This window comes from Pelodiscus sinensis, chromosome 10 (assembly GCF_049634645.1).
Source record: "Pelodiscus sinensis isolate JC-2024 chromosome 10, ASM4963464v1, whole genome shotgun sequence".
NCBI classification, from domain to species: Eukaryota; Metazoa; Chordata; order Testudines; family Trionychidae; genus Pelodiscus; species Pelodiscus sinensis.
In genome coordinates, this window is record NC_134720.1 from 41042476 (window position 1) to 41056069 (window position 13594).

Genomic DNA, 13594 nt, shown 5'->3' on the forward strand with positions numbered 1-13594 from the left:
AGAGCTAGGCTGGCTCTTACTACATTTAAAATGCAGAGCCACAGCGGTCCCGGACCCGGCACGAGCCGGGACTGAACCAGGCTTATTCAGTCTCGGCTCATGCCGAGTCCCAAACCTACCCCTGCAGAAGCTCTGAAGTTTAAATGTAGTAGGAGCTGGGCGACGTACTACATTTAAACTACAGAGCCACAGCATGGGTAGGACCTGTTGCCAGCCAGGACTGAGCACCTTCCCTTATCGACTAATCATGTAGTCAATACAAATTATATCGACTACATGATTAGCCAATTACTTGCCTCTTAAAATCCTCCGTTTTAGCTCAGTTCCTGGTGGGCAGGTGACCGCATCAAAATAGTGACCATAATGTTTGGCACCATGGTATGTCTGTTTCAGCAGAGATCATATGAATGGGTTTGGATACTGCACTTCTTTTTAACTTAGATACTGTAAGTTTGAAACACATTGGCAAGACAGTATGGGGAAACCTATGTGCTACTTCTCATCGTGTGTGTGTGTGTGTGTGTGTGTGTGTGTGTGTATACACAGGACTTTGGTCTCTCTGCTGTCATTTGGACAGACTTCAAAGCATTAAATTTATGTAAATACAAGGAAAGTAATTTTCTTAAAGATACAAGACAAATTTCTTTTTTGAATAAAATTCATACAAACCCATTGACTACATTTGCGTACAAAAGAGGGCAATTTGTCTGTCTTTAATATTGGATGAAAGAAATTGTGACACATTTGTTACAAAACTTCTCTTCAAGCAAAGTTAAATATTAGAGGTGAGAAAGCAAGCCCCAGAATAGAATATATCTCTTCAGCCTACTTGTTAATGTTTACAAACAACGTATCCCTTTGCTGCAATATAGTCTTTTTTTTTTTTTTTTAGTGCCATGTATTTTCCTGCCTGTAACTTTCTTGTTCTGATCTAACATTATTTTAGACTATTTTTTTGTTTGTTTGCTGACATAAGGATAACATTTTTTGTTTTTTTAGTTCTAATTGGAGATGGATGTTGAAGAGAGATGAATACTGCAGTTTTCTGTAAACTCGTTTGAGTTTTGAAATGAAACTGCTTTGCAAGTGGTCAGGCCCATTTTGTGTTCACTTTTTCTATGAACATTTGTGCCACAGTTTCACAAATGCTTCTGGAAAGGGATCAAATTATGGGGTACTTCATGGGCTACATTAGGGCAGCTATGTGCCAAGTCTCTAGCTCAGGTCTGTCTAAAGATGGAATAACTTACCTCAGGTTGTGTAGAGCTGCCATAGCAACTCTTCTACCACCCTGTTTCCAATAACTGGCCATGGCCAAGGGAAAAGAAGATTTAGCCATATCCTCCTACTGTTTCAATTGTTGCAACAGTCCACTGAAGCTATTGGCATCCAGTGCAATGTAGAAAATCCCTAAGGCATGAAAGTAAGTTTAATAAGTTGTGAGGAGGAGCTGAGTTGTTCTAAATTATGCTGGGGGAACTGGTCTATTCCAGAATTGCCCAGGTCACCAGGAGCCCCAGTGTGTCCTAAAGCCATCCTCACCTGCTAGCTCCTGAGCGATGATGAATGCTTATCTGCTGCTACTCAGGATTGGTGCCATAATGTAAATGAAATTCAGAAAAAAAAAAATTTTGAAAAACAAAATATAGAAAACTTCAATATGCTCAAATTCTAAAACCTATGAAATAATGTATAGAATAAATGTTGTGTTATAGGTGATGTATTCCATTGTAACAATGATCCCAGAGAAGGATAACATCTGACAATGAGGAGTTTTAAGTCTAGACCACAGTATAGTCTGACGCTACAGCCATGAATAGTTATCTTTACACTCTGCCAAATACCTCAAATTGCTTACCACTGTTGGTTAATTTACTTTCCAGCCCACCATTCTACTTGTTCCCGAACTTGCTCACTGGTGCTTCTGATAGTATTGCAACATCACAAGACTTATTTTCTCCTTACTGATTCCTGTCCAGTCAGCTCCAGAACAGGTATCAGGGGAAAGCTCTACAGGGAACACATGCTGGAGTCTAAAGAAAGTTTCTGGCAACAATTAAGTAGAACAGGTACATATGTTTCACTCTTGTCCCAGCTTGTCCTGAGGTCACCTCACTTCTAAAAAAATAGATCTTTGGGTTAGAGTGACCGCACTGCACCTCTAAGAGGGGCAAGGAGTATTTGGCTAGTAGGCTGAATGAAAGGAACAGTGCTGTATGGTTGAGTGGGAATGGGGGAGAAAGATGAACACTGCTGCAAAAGGGGTCAATGTGGTTGCTCACTCATCCCCAAGGAATGCAGGGTTTTAAAAGGGCAGCCCTGTACCCAAAACTTCCCTTTTCCATGGAGTTCCTGCACTTAATTTACTGGAGTCAGTTGGATGGAAAAAGAGGAGGAGCTGGTAAAAAGCCCTCTGGGTAACTGGGGAAGAAACATGGCACTGTACACTTTAATTTGTCAGGTAGTCACAGACATCAAATAATAAAGTTGTGGCCTAATTAAACCCTTGTCCAATGTCTCTTGTCCTTGTGGAATTGTCCAACTGTACCAAAAGAACTTGAATAAGCTAAACACTCTCTTATATTTAACCAACTTCATGTTTTAGTCTTATTGCCTCAGGGTGGCTATCATGGGGCAGAAATAATGTACTATTTCCACTATCCCAAAAGTAGACTGTCCCTAGGAGGTCAGATCTCTGATTAGTTCATTAAAAAAATCTTCTCTTAGCCAGTACAAAAAGGCCTATTAAAAACCAAACATATATATGCAGATGCCACTGGAATCCCTTCCCATGTACTGGATTATATGCCCTTTGCTCTCTTGGCTCCTGCTGACCAGTAATGACTAATGAAAATAGCCAAACAAATTACTGATTAGTGTTCTGATCACTTCTGCCTCCTGAACAAAACTTTATCCTTGAATGGCAGAGTGACACCATAGCAGTATAGCTGCTGGGCATGACCTCCTTTGGAATGGTTTAAAAACACAGCTCCACACTTACAGAAATAGTTAAAACAGAAAATAATTAGGGGGAAAACCCTTTGACATCTGAACTATTAGGGGGACTACTGCCAACTATTTATCTGCATGTTCTGTTTAAGACAACTGCTTTTGGTACCTAGATTTATCTGTTTGCGTACTGGAGTTGACCAAAAAAGTACATGTGTTAGTCACTGAAAACTAGCTTTGACAGAGAGTCTGCTAAATGAACTGTCACTTAAAGCATATCTTGGTAATTTTCCCCATTGAACTGACTCAGCAGCTCAAAATGCAAACAAAAGGAAGACATTATTTGGTGCTGCTTTGTTAAATTTGATTTCTCCTTAGACATCCCCCAAACCATATCAGTTAGTGGGATAGCTGCTCCAATGAAGTACTTACTATTAAATAGAGAACTTCAGAATTTTGTGAGGGGAGAGGAGGGAAGGGCAGAGAGCAGATCATATCCTTTTACCACTGGCAAAAGCAAGGGCCAGTAAGCAACTTTTCCCTCATTTAAACTTGGTTTCACTGACCTCAGCTCCTCAGTCTTTGACATGCCTTGTCCTTTTTCATACCCAAGAAATCTCTTGCTGTCTCTAAAATCTGAAAGGTGACAAAACAAAAATCTTCCCCAGATGCAATTGTCCAGGTACCTTTCTGCAACTTTATGAAGCTAAATAGAAATGCACAAACCATTGCTACAGGTTAATGTATGTAAGTAAAACTGTATGTTTCCAGCACTGAGAATTTGAAACAACAATTCTGGGCATAAGTCTGTCTTCTGTATCTTAATATAGTTTCACAGCAAAAGTTACAGTATTAGAATTAGCAGAGAGTGATGAAATTGTCAAAAAGCCACATCTATCTCCTTATTGCCTTCTGAGATAGATTTTTCAGAGCTAAAGGAATATTAGACATGAACCAAATCTCCTGCTGTCCTATATAGCTTTTACAATCTCCTTTTTAATAACCCAAACTGCAGGGCAGACTGTCTGTTAGACAAGCTCTTCTTTTGAATTTGCTCTTCCATGTGTATAGGCGTGATAAAAACAATTCTCATTAAAGCTGCCAATGCTGTCTGAAAAGGTGTTTCAAAATGTGGCCTATACTAAGTAAAACTCATTTCCTGTACATTACACACTGTTTTACAATGAGTGCAAGATTACCCTATTACTTTGTACTTTATACAGCATTTAAAATTAGAGTATGTTGTAAATTGTGTTGGCAATGTGATTAACATGAAAAGGAAAGATGTTACAGTATGTTCTGAGCAATCTTCAAAACTACCTCATCACAGTCCCTGTATCAAAACCTTTGTGATAAAATAGAGTTGAAAACAGAATTTGGAATTCCAGATTATATAGTCTCTGATCCTAGCAGATTATTTTTCTAGGATATCATGCACTAGACATACTGGTGTTTGGGGGTGGGGGAAAGGACTTGTGGGAGCATTTAAATGATTGTACTGCAAATTAAAAGTAGAGGGAATTAATTCTGCATTCCTTGCACATATGTGTCTTTCACTGCAGTCAATAGTTTGCAAGGAATCAGTCTGAAAATGAGAATTGTGATAGACTTGTCTGTGTATCTGTTTTGTATGTCCATTACTCTCTTCAAATAATTTCCAAAAAAAGCAGCCTTTGAGGTCCAATCCTGCTTCTCGGAAGTCAGTGCAAGTTTTGCTTTGACTTCAGAAGGACCAGAATTTGGTGCTGCATTATAAATATTTAGAAATCAAGTTAATTTTTGTAAAAATTGTTTCTCTGTCAATAATGAGTGCCACAATCCTCACATCCTGATTTTCCATTAGCTATCTGAGACAGATACGTGTTTAAGAAGTCATCCTATAAAGCATAGTATTTCATGTTATACCCGATAACATATTCCACAAGACTGAAGCAACTGGAGAGCGGAAAAGCCTAGTGTTTGAATTGTAAATTACATTTTAAAATGGGCAAATGAGTATTTCTTATATGTATATGTAATCTATTTTATGAAATCAGTTATTCTGTTTTAGCATTCAGCATCTCAATCTGACTTGCTTTTACTAGATATTGAGATTTAATAAAGTAATTAATCTATGATTACTATTATCTTGATAAACCTACTTCTAACAATTTAAAAATGGAATTTGGGACAGTTAGGTCATATAACAATAGAATAGTAAAACATTTAATCTGAGCTGACAGCAAGTTATTTATTTTCAGAAATGTGCATCTTGAAACTGAATTTTTATGAGGCCTGTTTCTTCTGAAAAACTCTGCAAACTAAGGAGGCAACACTATAAATAATCCAGTAATTAGTAGTTCACCCACCATTTCATGGAACTCCTAAACTCTTTATTGTAGAATTTTACTTACATGACTCTAGCAAATAATATATGTATAATAACTTGTAAAACATCTTGCTATTGCTCTGCCCCTATTAGCTCTTTCATACTAATGATTTATTTTCATTTTCTCCAGGTTATAGACCTGCAGCTAATTGGATTTGATTTATAAGTGGGGAATCTGCAGTAAATGGCCGCTCTCTTCATATTGCTACTATGGAAAACAGAATTGTCAATAGGATGTAGTCTGATAAATAGTGCTGTGTGAAGATGCTTCTTCAATAAGTGTGAAATCAATGGAAGACACTTGCCGTGTGAAAAGCCTTTTGAGATTTTTCTTACCGGCTTATATATAGGAAACTTGATCCATTTCCTTCAGTTGCCTCTGTTTTTACACAAGTGGATATAAATAAGATTGCTTCATTGTAGCTATACAACTAATGTGGGACCATGGCCCTTCCAAGATCCATGTGGCTGAACTGTGTATGGAGAGCGATGATGGTCCGTCTATTACATATGGGATTGGATGCCACTTTTGTTCTTTGTATACTTGGATTTTTGCTTCATGCTGCAGCTGTATCCTCACAAAAATTGGATGATATTGACCCAGTGGTGACCACCAACTTTGGCAAGATAAGAGGAATTAAGAAGGAACTTAATAATGAAATTTTGGGGCCTGTTGTTCAATTTCTCGGGGTTCCATATGCTGCCCCGCCAGTAGGAGAGCGTCGATTTCAACCTCCAGAACCTCCATCTTCCTGGTCAGATATAAAAAATGCTACACAATTTGCTCCAGTTTGTCCCCAGAACATCATAGAAGGCAGATTGCCTGAAGTCATGCTTCCTGTGTGGTTTACTAATAACTTGGATGTAGTTTCTACATATGTACAAGATCAGAATGAAGACTGCCTCTATTTAAATATATATGTCCCAACTGAAGATGGTGAGTTAATAGCAGGCAAAACCAGGAGATCTTTTTATTTTGCTATTCTAAGGTTTAACCATATTAATTCATGTGTACTGGTAGCATGCATGGCTTTCCTCGTTTGCATGCCAGCATTTTACATGTGTGCATGTTGCTTTTTCTGTGTATGCATCTGTTCCGATAGAGTTTTTTTTTCCTGTCTATACTCATTTTCTTTCTCCCACAGCACGTGTACTTTAGGTTGAAGTTGGTACCTAATTCTCATTCCCACCCACTGACTTCTGGGAAGATGCATCAACATTTTATCCATTGCATGTGCAGGCACAACAAACTGGGAATCCTGCGCACCTAATAAAAGCAGGCCATATTTAAGTTAGATAGTGGTGTTGCATGCTCCTACTGTCTGTGATGGAGCTCCATTTTATTTTCTAGTCTTCTATTCATTTTTCAGTCAAAAGAATATCCAAGGAATGTGCCAGAAAACCCGGCAAGAAAATTTGTAGAAAAGGAGGTATGTATAAAAGTGGACCCAAAAAAATGGGGGAAAAAACCAAAACCTTGCAGAGGAAGAACAAGTAACAAATTGCAAAATGGCTAATTACTGATACTATGAAGTAAAAGGATAGGGAATATCTTGTATTTAATGAATCCAGAAAGATAATTACATAGAGGCATAGTTAAAGCAGATAAGAGGATAGCATTTTTAAAGCCTGAACTCAGTTACACCTGATATCTCCTGTGCTCTGCTGTGCAGACAGCATTGACAGTTCTATTTGTACTTTGACCTTTCAGCCTAGAAAAGTGTCATTCAAGTTTTACTACAGCATATGCATGCATAGTGCATGGTGCAGATGCATTAGAGACTGTCTTGTTGCCACTGACATCAATAGCAAAAAGCCCACACCCATTTATTTCAGTAGTGTAGGGATTAAAAGCCCTAGCAATGGTTGTAATGTTCCCGAAAGCAGAACTTCTTTAGTAAACTAAGAATATACATTTGATATGTGATATGGACTATTTTAAAAAATGTATAGCAATGCTATCTTGTATAAAGTTCACATGTGACACACCTTTTGCAGCTTATACAGTTTAAAAATTGGGAGTGAGTTTGCTTTTGCTGTGTCAGTAAGGCCAGAAATCTCTTAATAGGGCTGTAGTGAAATGTTAAATGTTTTGACCCCATAATTTGGAAACTACAACTCCAGGCTGATTTTTTGGTTTGTTTTGTTCCAATATTGAAGTCTTTTGCTGTTAGTAAGGGAGAACTTGCAAATTTCCTTTGTGAACATTTGCAGATTCCCAAAGCTATTGAGGTACAGTATATCATTTGTACATCTGTGCTTATGAAGAGAATTTAAAACATGTGAAACAACATATTATTTAGAAGCTGCCTTTACTCTGAAATCCACAGTAGAAACATAATGGTTACTCTGTTTCATCATTCAAGTATATAAATTAAGATATTTTTAGTTGTTCTGACATAATATTTTATTATAATTTGCCAATAACTGCAGGTCAATCTGCTATATAATTAAGCATAAAGGGCCATGTCAAGAAATAATGTTAAATAAGGAGGCCAAAATGTTTAGGCTCCTACCTTCAACATGAATATGGCCCGGTTTTCAAAGATTCTACGACTCCTATTAGCTTTCAACATTAGTGAGAAGGCGCTCAGTACTTTTGGAAAATCAGCTGCTGTTATTTAGGTGCCTAGATGTGGAGCAGCAGCTTAAGCCTCTGATCTGAAAGGGTTGACTTTCATCAGTGGTTTAGGCCTATTTCTTGGTGCAGTTTTCTGGACTTTGGACAGAAGACATGCTTTGTGTATATTTCCATATTATTCTTATTTTTGTGGATTATATACTTTATAATCCTTGTATACCTCCATCTGATGAAGTGGCTTCCAGCCCACAAAAGCTTATGCCTATATACATTTGTTAGCCTTTAAGGTGTGTGACAGGGTGAGGTCAGAGGGCTAGATTAGAAGAGGAGAAAGGCAGCTTTAAAAAAGCAGAAATGGCTAATTAGAAAAGGGTTACTTCAGGGCAGCCAAGTACAGCTGACCTGGAGTTACCATGGGCGGAGTGGGGGCAGCAGAGATGGGTCTGCTATAAATCAATTAGGGCTAGCTGATCTCACATGAGGCTGCCCTAGAGCTTTTTAAAAAGCTTCTCCTGCTGGGGAGAAGAGGTAGAGAGTGGGAGAAGAGGTTGAAGTGAGGTGGAGATTATAACAGATAAGGAGTGAATCAGAAAGACTGAGAAGGGGAATGATAGCATTGCCAGAGACAGCGAGGGTGGGGGTGAGAAGCTCCCACAAAAAGTGTTTGGGCTTCCTTCCCCCAGGTAGCCTGAGAGTTCAGTCAGTAGCTGGGGAGGACTGTTTACCCAGCCCAGGCTGACCAGGGGCACCTATCCCAATGCCCTTTTACCTGGGGGACCGAAGTCGAGGGCAAGTGGGGCCATTGTCACAGTACTAAACTGTAAGATTGTGAATTGAACAGCGGGCTAGGGCCCAGGAGTGGGACTGATCCTGCCACAAGTGCCACAGGTTTCCTCCATTGTTTTTGCTGTAACAGACTAACATGACTACCCCTTTGAAACTTATATAGTTTGGTTAGTACTTTAAAGACGCTCTTACTGTCTGGGAGGAGGGCAGAACACCAAACAAAGGTAAAAGGGGAGAGAATAAGGTATTCTGGCAGACATTAGCCCTTATTCCCATCTTCTCCAAATTCTCATAACTGCAGTAATTTGCAGCCTTCAACTAATGTGCAATGCTGCAGTGGTTGTTATGCAGATCACCAAGAATGTGTAATTAATTGAGAATCGTTTGCCTCCTATCACTCAGATGGTAATTCACATAGTCATAAATAAAGATGTCGGGCCTCCTCATTTTCTGAAGATTACACACGTTACTTTTAGAGAATATTAAAATAAATCAAGACATTGGGGGAAAAAGAGTGAAAGGGAGAGAACTGTAGGTGAGGTCATATTTACTTTGCAGGTAAACCTGAAAGAACAACGAAATAATTACTTGAAATACTGTAGTTATTCTTCCAACTTAATCCATAAGCCACTACATTTCACAGGGAAGAACAGCAGAAGTTTACCTGTTTCACTTTGACATACTCAGATCCACTTCTCTGGGTTATGTCTATAGGGGTATGTCTAGACTCCATCCTTCTGTCACCATAGGGATGTAAATTAGATATACCTAAATTGCTAATGAAGCAGGGATTTAAATATCCTGCACTTCATTAGAATAAAAATTGCTGCCGCTTTTTGCCAACGAAGCACTTTGCTGGCAAAAAGCAGCAGTCTAGACGGGGCTCAGTCGACAAGGAAAGCCTTTTCCAACCGATCCTGTAAACCTCGTTGCATGAGGCATAAGGGGTCGGTCGGAAAAGGCGTTCCTTGTTGACCGATCCCCAACCAGACTGCTCCTTTTTGCCGGAAAAGTGGCACGTCGGCAAAAAGCAGCCGCCATTTTTATTCTAATGAAGCACAGGATATTTAAATCCCTGCTTCATTAGCAGTTTCAGTATGTCTAATTTACATCCTTCTGGCAACAGGTATCTAAAAGGGTGTCATAAGGAGGAGGGAGAAAACGTGTTCATCTTGGGCTCTGAGGATAGAATAAGAAGCAATGGGCTTAAACTGCAGCAAGGGAGGTTTAGGTTGGACATTAGGAAAAAGTTCCTAACTGTCAGGATAGTCAAACTCTGGAATAAATTGCCCAGGGAGGTTGTGGAATCTCCATCTCTGGAGATATTTAAGAGTAGGTTAGATAAATATCTATCAGGGATGGTCTAGACAGTATTTGGTCCTGCCGTGAGGGTAGGGGACTGGACTCAACGACCTCTCGAGGTCTCTTCCAGTCCTAGTATTCTATGATTCTATATGCTAGTAGTTACAATATTGAGCATAACTCTAACTGCAACTCATCCACGCTTACATTCCAGGTACAGTCACTGAAAGAAACCTTACTCAAAGTCTCATTGTACGATGAGTGGTAGTAATTGAATCAGTCAGTCACTAACTATATAAAGTTGCCAGTTAATTAGTAAGAAAAGTTAACAGTTTGGATGAGATAGGAAGAAGTCCCAGGAAGATGATGGTAATGAAACCCGGATGGGGCTCAGAGAGCAGTTATTAATGGTTCACAGTTGTGCTGGAAGGGCATAATACGTAGGGTTCCACAGGGATCAGTTTTGGGGCCAGTTCTGGTCAATATCTTCATCAACAATTCAGGAATTGGCATAGAGAGTACGCTTATAAAGCTTGCAAATAATACCATGCTGGGAGAGGTTGCAAGTGCTTTGGAGGATAGGGACAAAATTCAAAATTATCTGGACAAACTGGAGAAATGGTCTGAGGGAAATAGGATGAAGTTTAATAAGGACAAATACAAAGTACTCCACTTAGGAAGGAAAAATCAGTTTCACGTATACAAAAGGGGAAGTGAGTCTGGGATACATTAAAAAGAATGTTGTGAGCAAGACACAAGGGGCCTTTGTCGACTGCGCCACGTCTAGACTGCCGCGCTGTGCCGGATCAGCTGATTGTCGGCACAGCGTGGCGGCCATTTTTATTTCAATGAAGCGGGGATTATTTAAATCCCTGCTTCTTTGACTATGCTGAGTAAACTACTTTACATGGCTCCATCGATGGAGCCATGTAGTCTAGATGCACCCAAGAAGTAATACTTCAACTCTACTCTGCGCTGATTAGGCCTCAGTTGGAGTATTGTGTCCAGTTCTGGGCATCACATTTCAAGTAAAATGTGGAAAAATTGGAGAGGGTTCAGAGAGGAGCAACAAAAATGATTAAAGGTCTAGAAAACATGACCTGCTAGGGAAGACTGAAAGAATTGGTTTTGTTTAGTTTGGAAAAGAGAAGACTGGGAGGAGACATGATAGCAGTTTTCAAGTATCTAAAAGGGTGTTGCAAGGAGAAGGGAGAAAAATTATTCTCTTTGACCTCTGATTATAGGACCAGAAGCAATGGGCTTAAATTGCAACAATGAAAGTGTAGGTTGGACATTAAGAAACACTTTTGAACTGTCAGGGTGGCTAAACACTGGAATATATTGCCTAGGGAGGTTGTGGAATCTTCATCATTGGTTCCCTTCCAGTTCTCGTATTCTAGGATTCTATGAAAAGCAACTGAACCTAAAAGTTCTGTTAGACATTGTAATGGACACTATAGATCAAAAAGCCAGAAGGGAGCATTATGATCATATTATCTGACCTCCTGTATAACATTGGCCACAAGATGCTCCTGAATTAATTGTTTAAACAAGAACAGATTTGTTAGGAAAACATCCCATCTTAATTTAAAATATTTTTTTCAATTAAAAAAATTCAACACAACCAGTTGCTTTTAGTGAGTGGCATCAATAATATTACAGCATTGTACTATTAATCGCATACATTGTAGGGCAGGGTGGGGAACCTTTTTTGGGTCAGGGGCCACTGACCCTCAGGAAAATCAGTCAGGGTCTACACCCAAGCGAGAAGCGGGAAAAAACCCTTACTGTGGCCCCGACTGAGATCGAAAAAGACACTCCCCTCATTCCCCTTGCACACCAGAGTCTGGGGGACCCAGCTAGACTTTGTGTACTTCAGCCCCCAGGAGGGTAGCAGGAGAGCTGAAGCACTAGCATGGGATCCCCAATGCTGGGGGGGAAGCCCTAAGCCTCGGGGGTCAGATTCAGGCAAGCTGAGGGCTGCATCTGACCCTTGGGCCTGAGGTTCCCCACCCATGTTGTATGGATTTAAGATGGAATGAAGGAAGCCTATCTTAACTTCCTTGGTTGGGATTGGTCCTGCCTTGGGCAGGGGGCTGGACTTGATGACCTCCTGAGGTCTCTTCCAACTCTATGATTCTATGAACTTACTTTTGTTTTTCATGTGAGTTTGTTCCAAAACTGCCTAAAAGAATTTCACGATGCTGGTTGTTCTGTTGTCAAGTGTTAGAGTAAAGAGGAGTGAGGGGAACCTCGGAAATGATGGACACTTGTGTAAATTCACTGAGCAGGCTTCCTCAGATAAAGATGATGGCTAGTTCAGATAGCCTTTTATCTTGTTGTGTCTTTTGTGTACCCATCAGAATTTTGCATATTCCAGTGATGCTCCCTCCTGGTCATCTTGAACTGAGTTCTACGAAATGCTGAGCACTTCCTACAAGAAACCTGATTATTCATTTCAGAGGGAATTGAGGACAAAATTGTCTTTTGTAAGAAATACAAATCTACTTCAGCTAGTATTTCTCAGGAAATAAGGATCAGATTGTGACTTTTCTTGGGAAAGGCGGGGTGAGAGCACAAGGACCCTCTTGCTATTAAATCTCACGTAGGGGCTGGCTTTAGGCACCTACTACCCTTGAAAGTCTGTCTTTAAGATCTTACTGGGAGAATTTACTGTTGATGCCTCCTGACTGATTCTGGACTCATGAAGCCAGATTCATCCTTGCAGTAGCAGCAGGCATTAATTTAGCACCATGGTCCCCAACATTAGTGCACTGCATAAAACAAGAATGTTCTATTTTTGTTGGTGTTTGAAGTGTTGTTTGTTCCTGTGGTTCATTCTTTAGCCCCCACACAGGCATTTCCTGTTGCGCCTCTGTATCAGGAATACATGGATGAAGATAATGAACCAAACACTGTCTTGTACAGACCCTTTCATCCCTATCTAACTGAAGCTGTTAGTTTCAGGAGGAAGCAGTTTTTCAAAGATGTGAGGTAGTTTCATGACACATTTGAAATAATGTATAGTGCTCAGATTCTCGCACACTTTCTACAGTAATTTTGCTCAGAGAGGTAATGTTCATGGTAGAAAGTTTTTAAGGCTCTGAATTTTAAAACACAAACTAACTCTGTCATCTGTACTGATGGAAGTCATGTTTAAATGTACAGTTATTTAGGCATCTTGTGAGCCCATCCAAAGCAACCAACACTTTGTCTTAACCATACTTTGTGAAGAACCTTGAGGCACACACCTTGACTAGAGATGCAACTTTATCAGACTGGAATCCTGTTCTAATTCTATTCAGTTTAAATTAGTTTCATTCCAGTGTTCCTGATTTTACTGCTTACCTTTCAATTTCTACAGCCTCCCACACACAGACATTCAGGACTCTGAAATATCATTATCCTGATAAAACTGTTCTAAATAGCATACAGCTGTTTGGACATCTCCCCTCCCCCTTTCTTGTTTTAGACTAGCTGAAAGCAAAATGCTAATGTTTTAATTCTTCTTTCTGAATTTTGTAATTAAAGCTATCCAAACTTAGTCATAAAAATATCTGGTGGGGTGCATTCATATATTGGCAGTGACAAAGATTATATGACTTTTT

General features: G+C 39.6%; 1 protein-coding gene across 11 annotated transcripts in view; it reads left to right on the forward strand.

Moving 5' to 3' along the window:
* Positions 1–13594, forward strand: part of NLGN1 (neuroligin 1) — a 676946-nt gene that overhangs the window by 140792 nt on the left and 522560 nt on the right. For 6 of the 11 annotated variants that reach the window (XM_075937978.1, XM_075937977.1, XM_075937975.1 and 3 more), the window contains exons 2-3: positions 5448–6254; positions 6688–6747. In XM_075937978.1, the coding sequence (XP_075794093.1) occupies positions 5762–6254; positions 6688–6747 (553 nt within the window). In that variant the 5' untranslated portion in view covers positions 5448–5761. Of the gene's footprint in view, positions 1–5447; positions 6255–6687; positions 6748–13594 lie in introns of those variants that run through there. The other 5 variants (XM_075937981.1, XM_075937983.1, XM_075937980.1 and 2 more) reach the window with 2 other exon arrangements.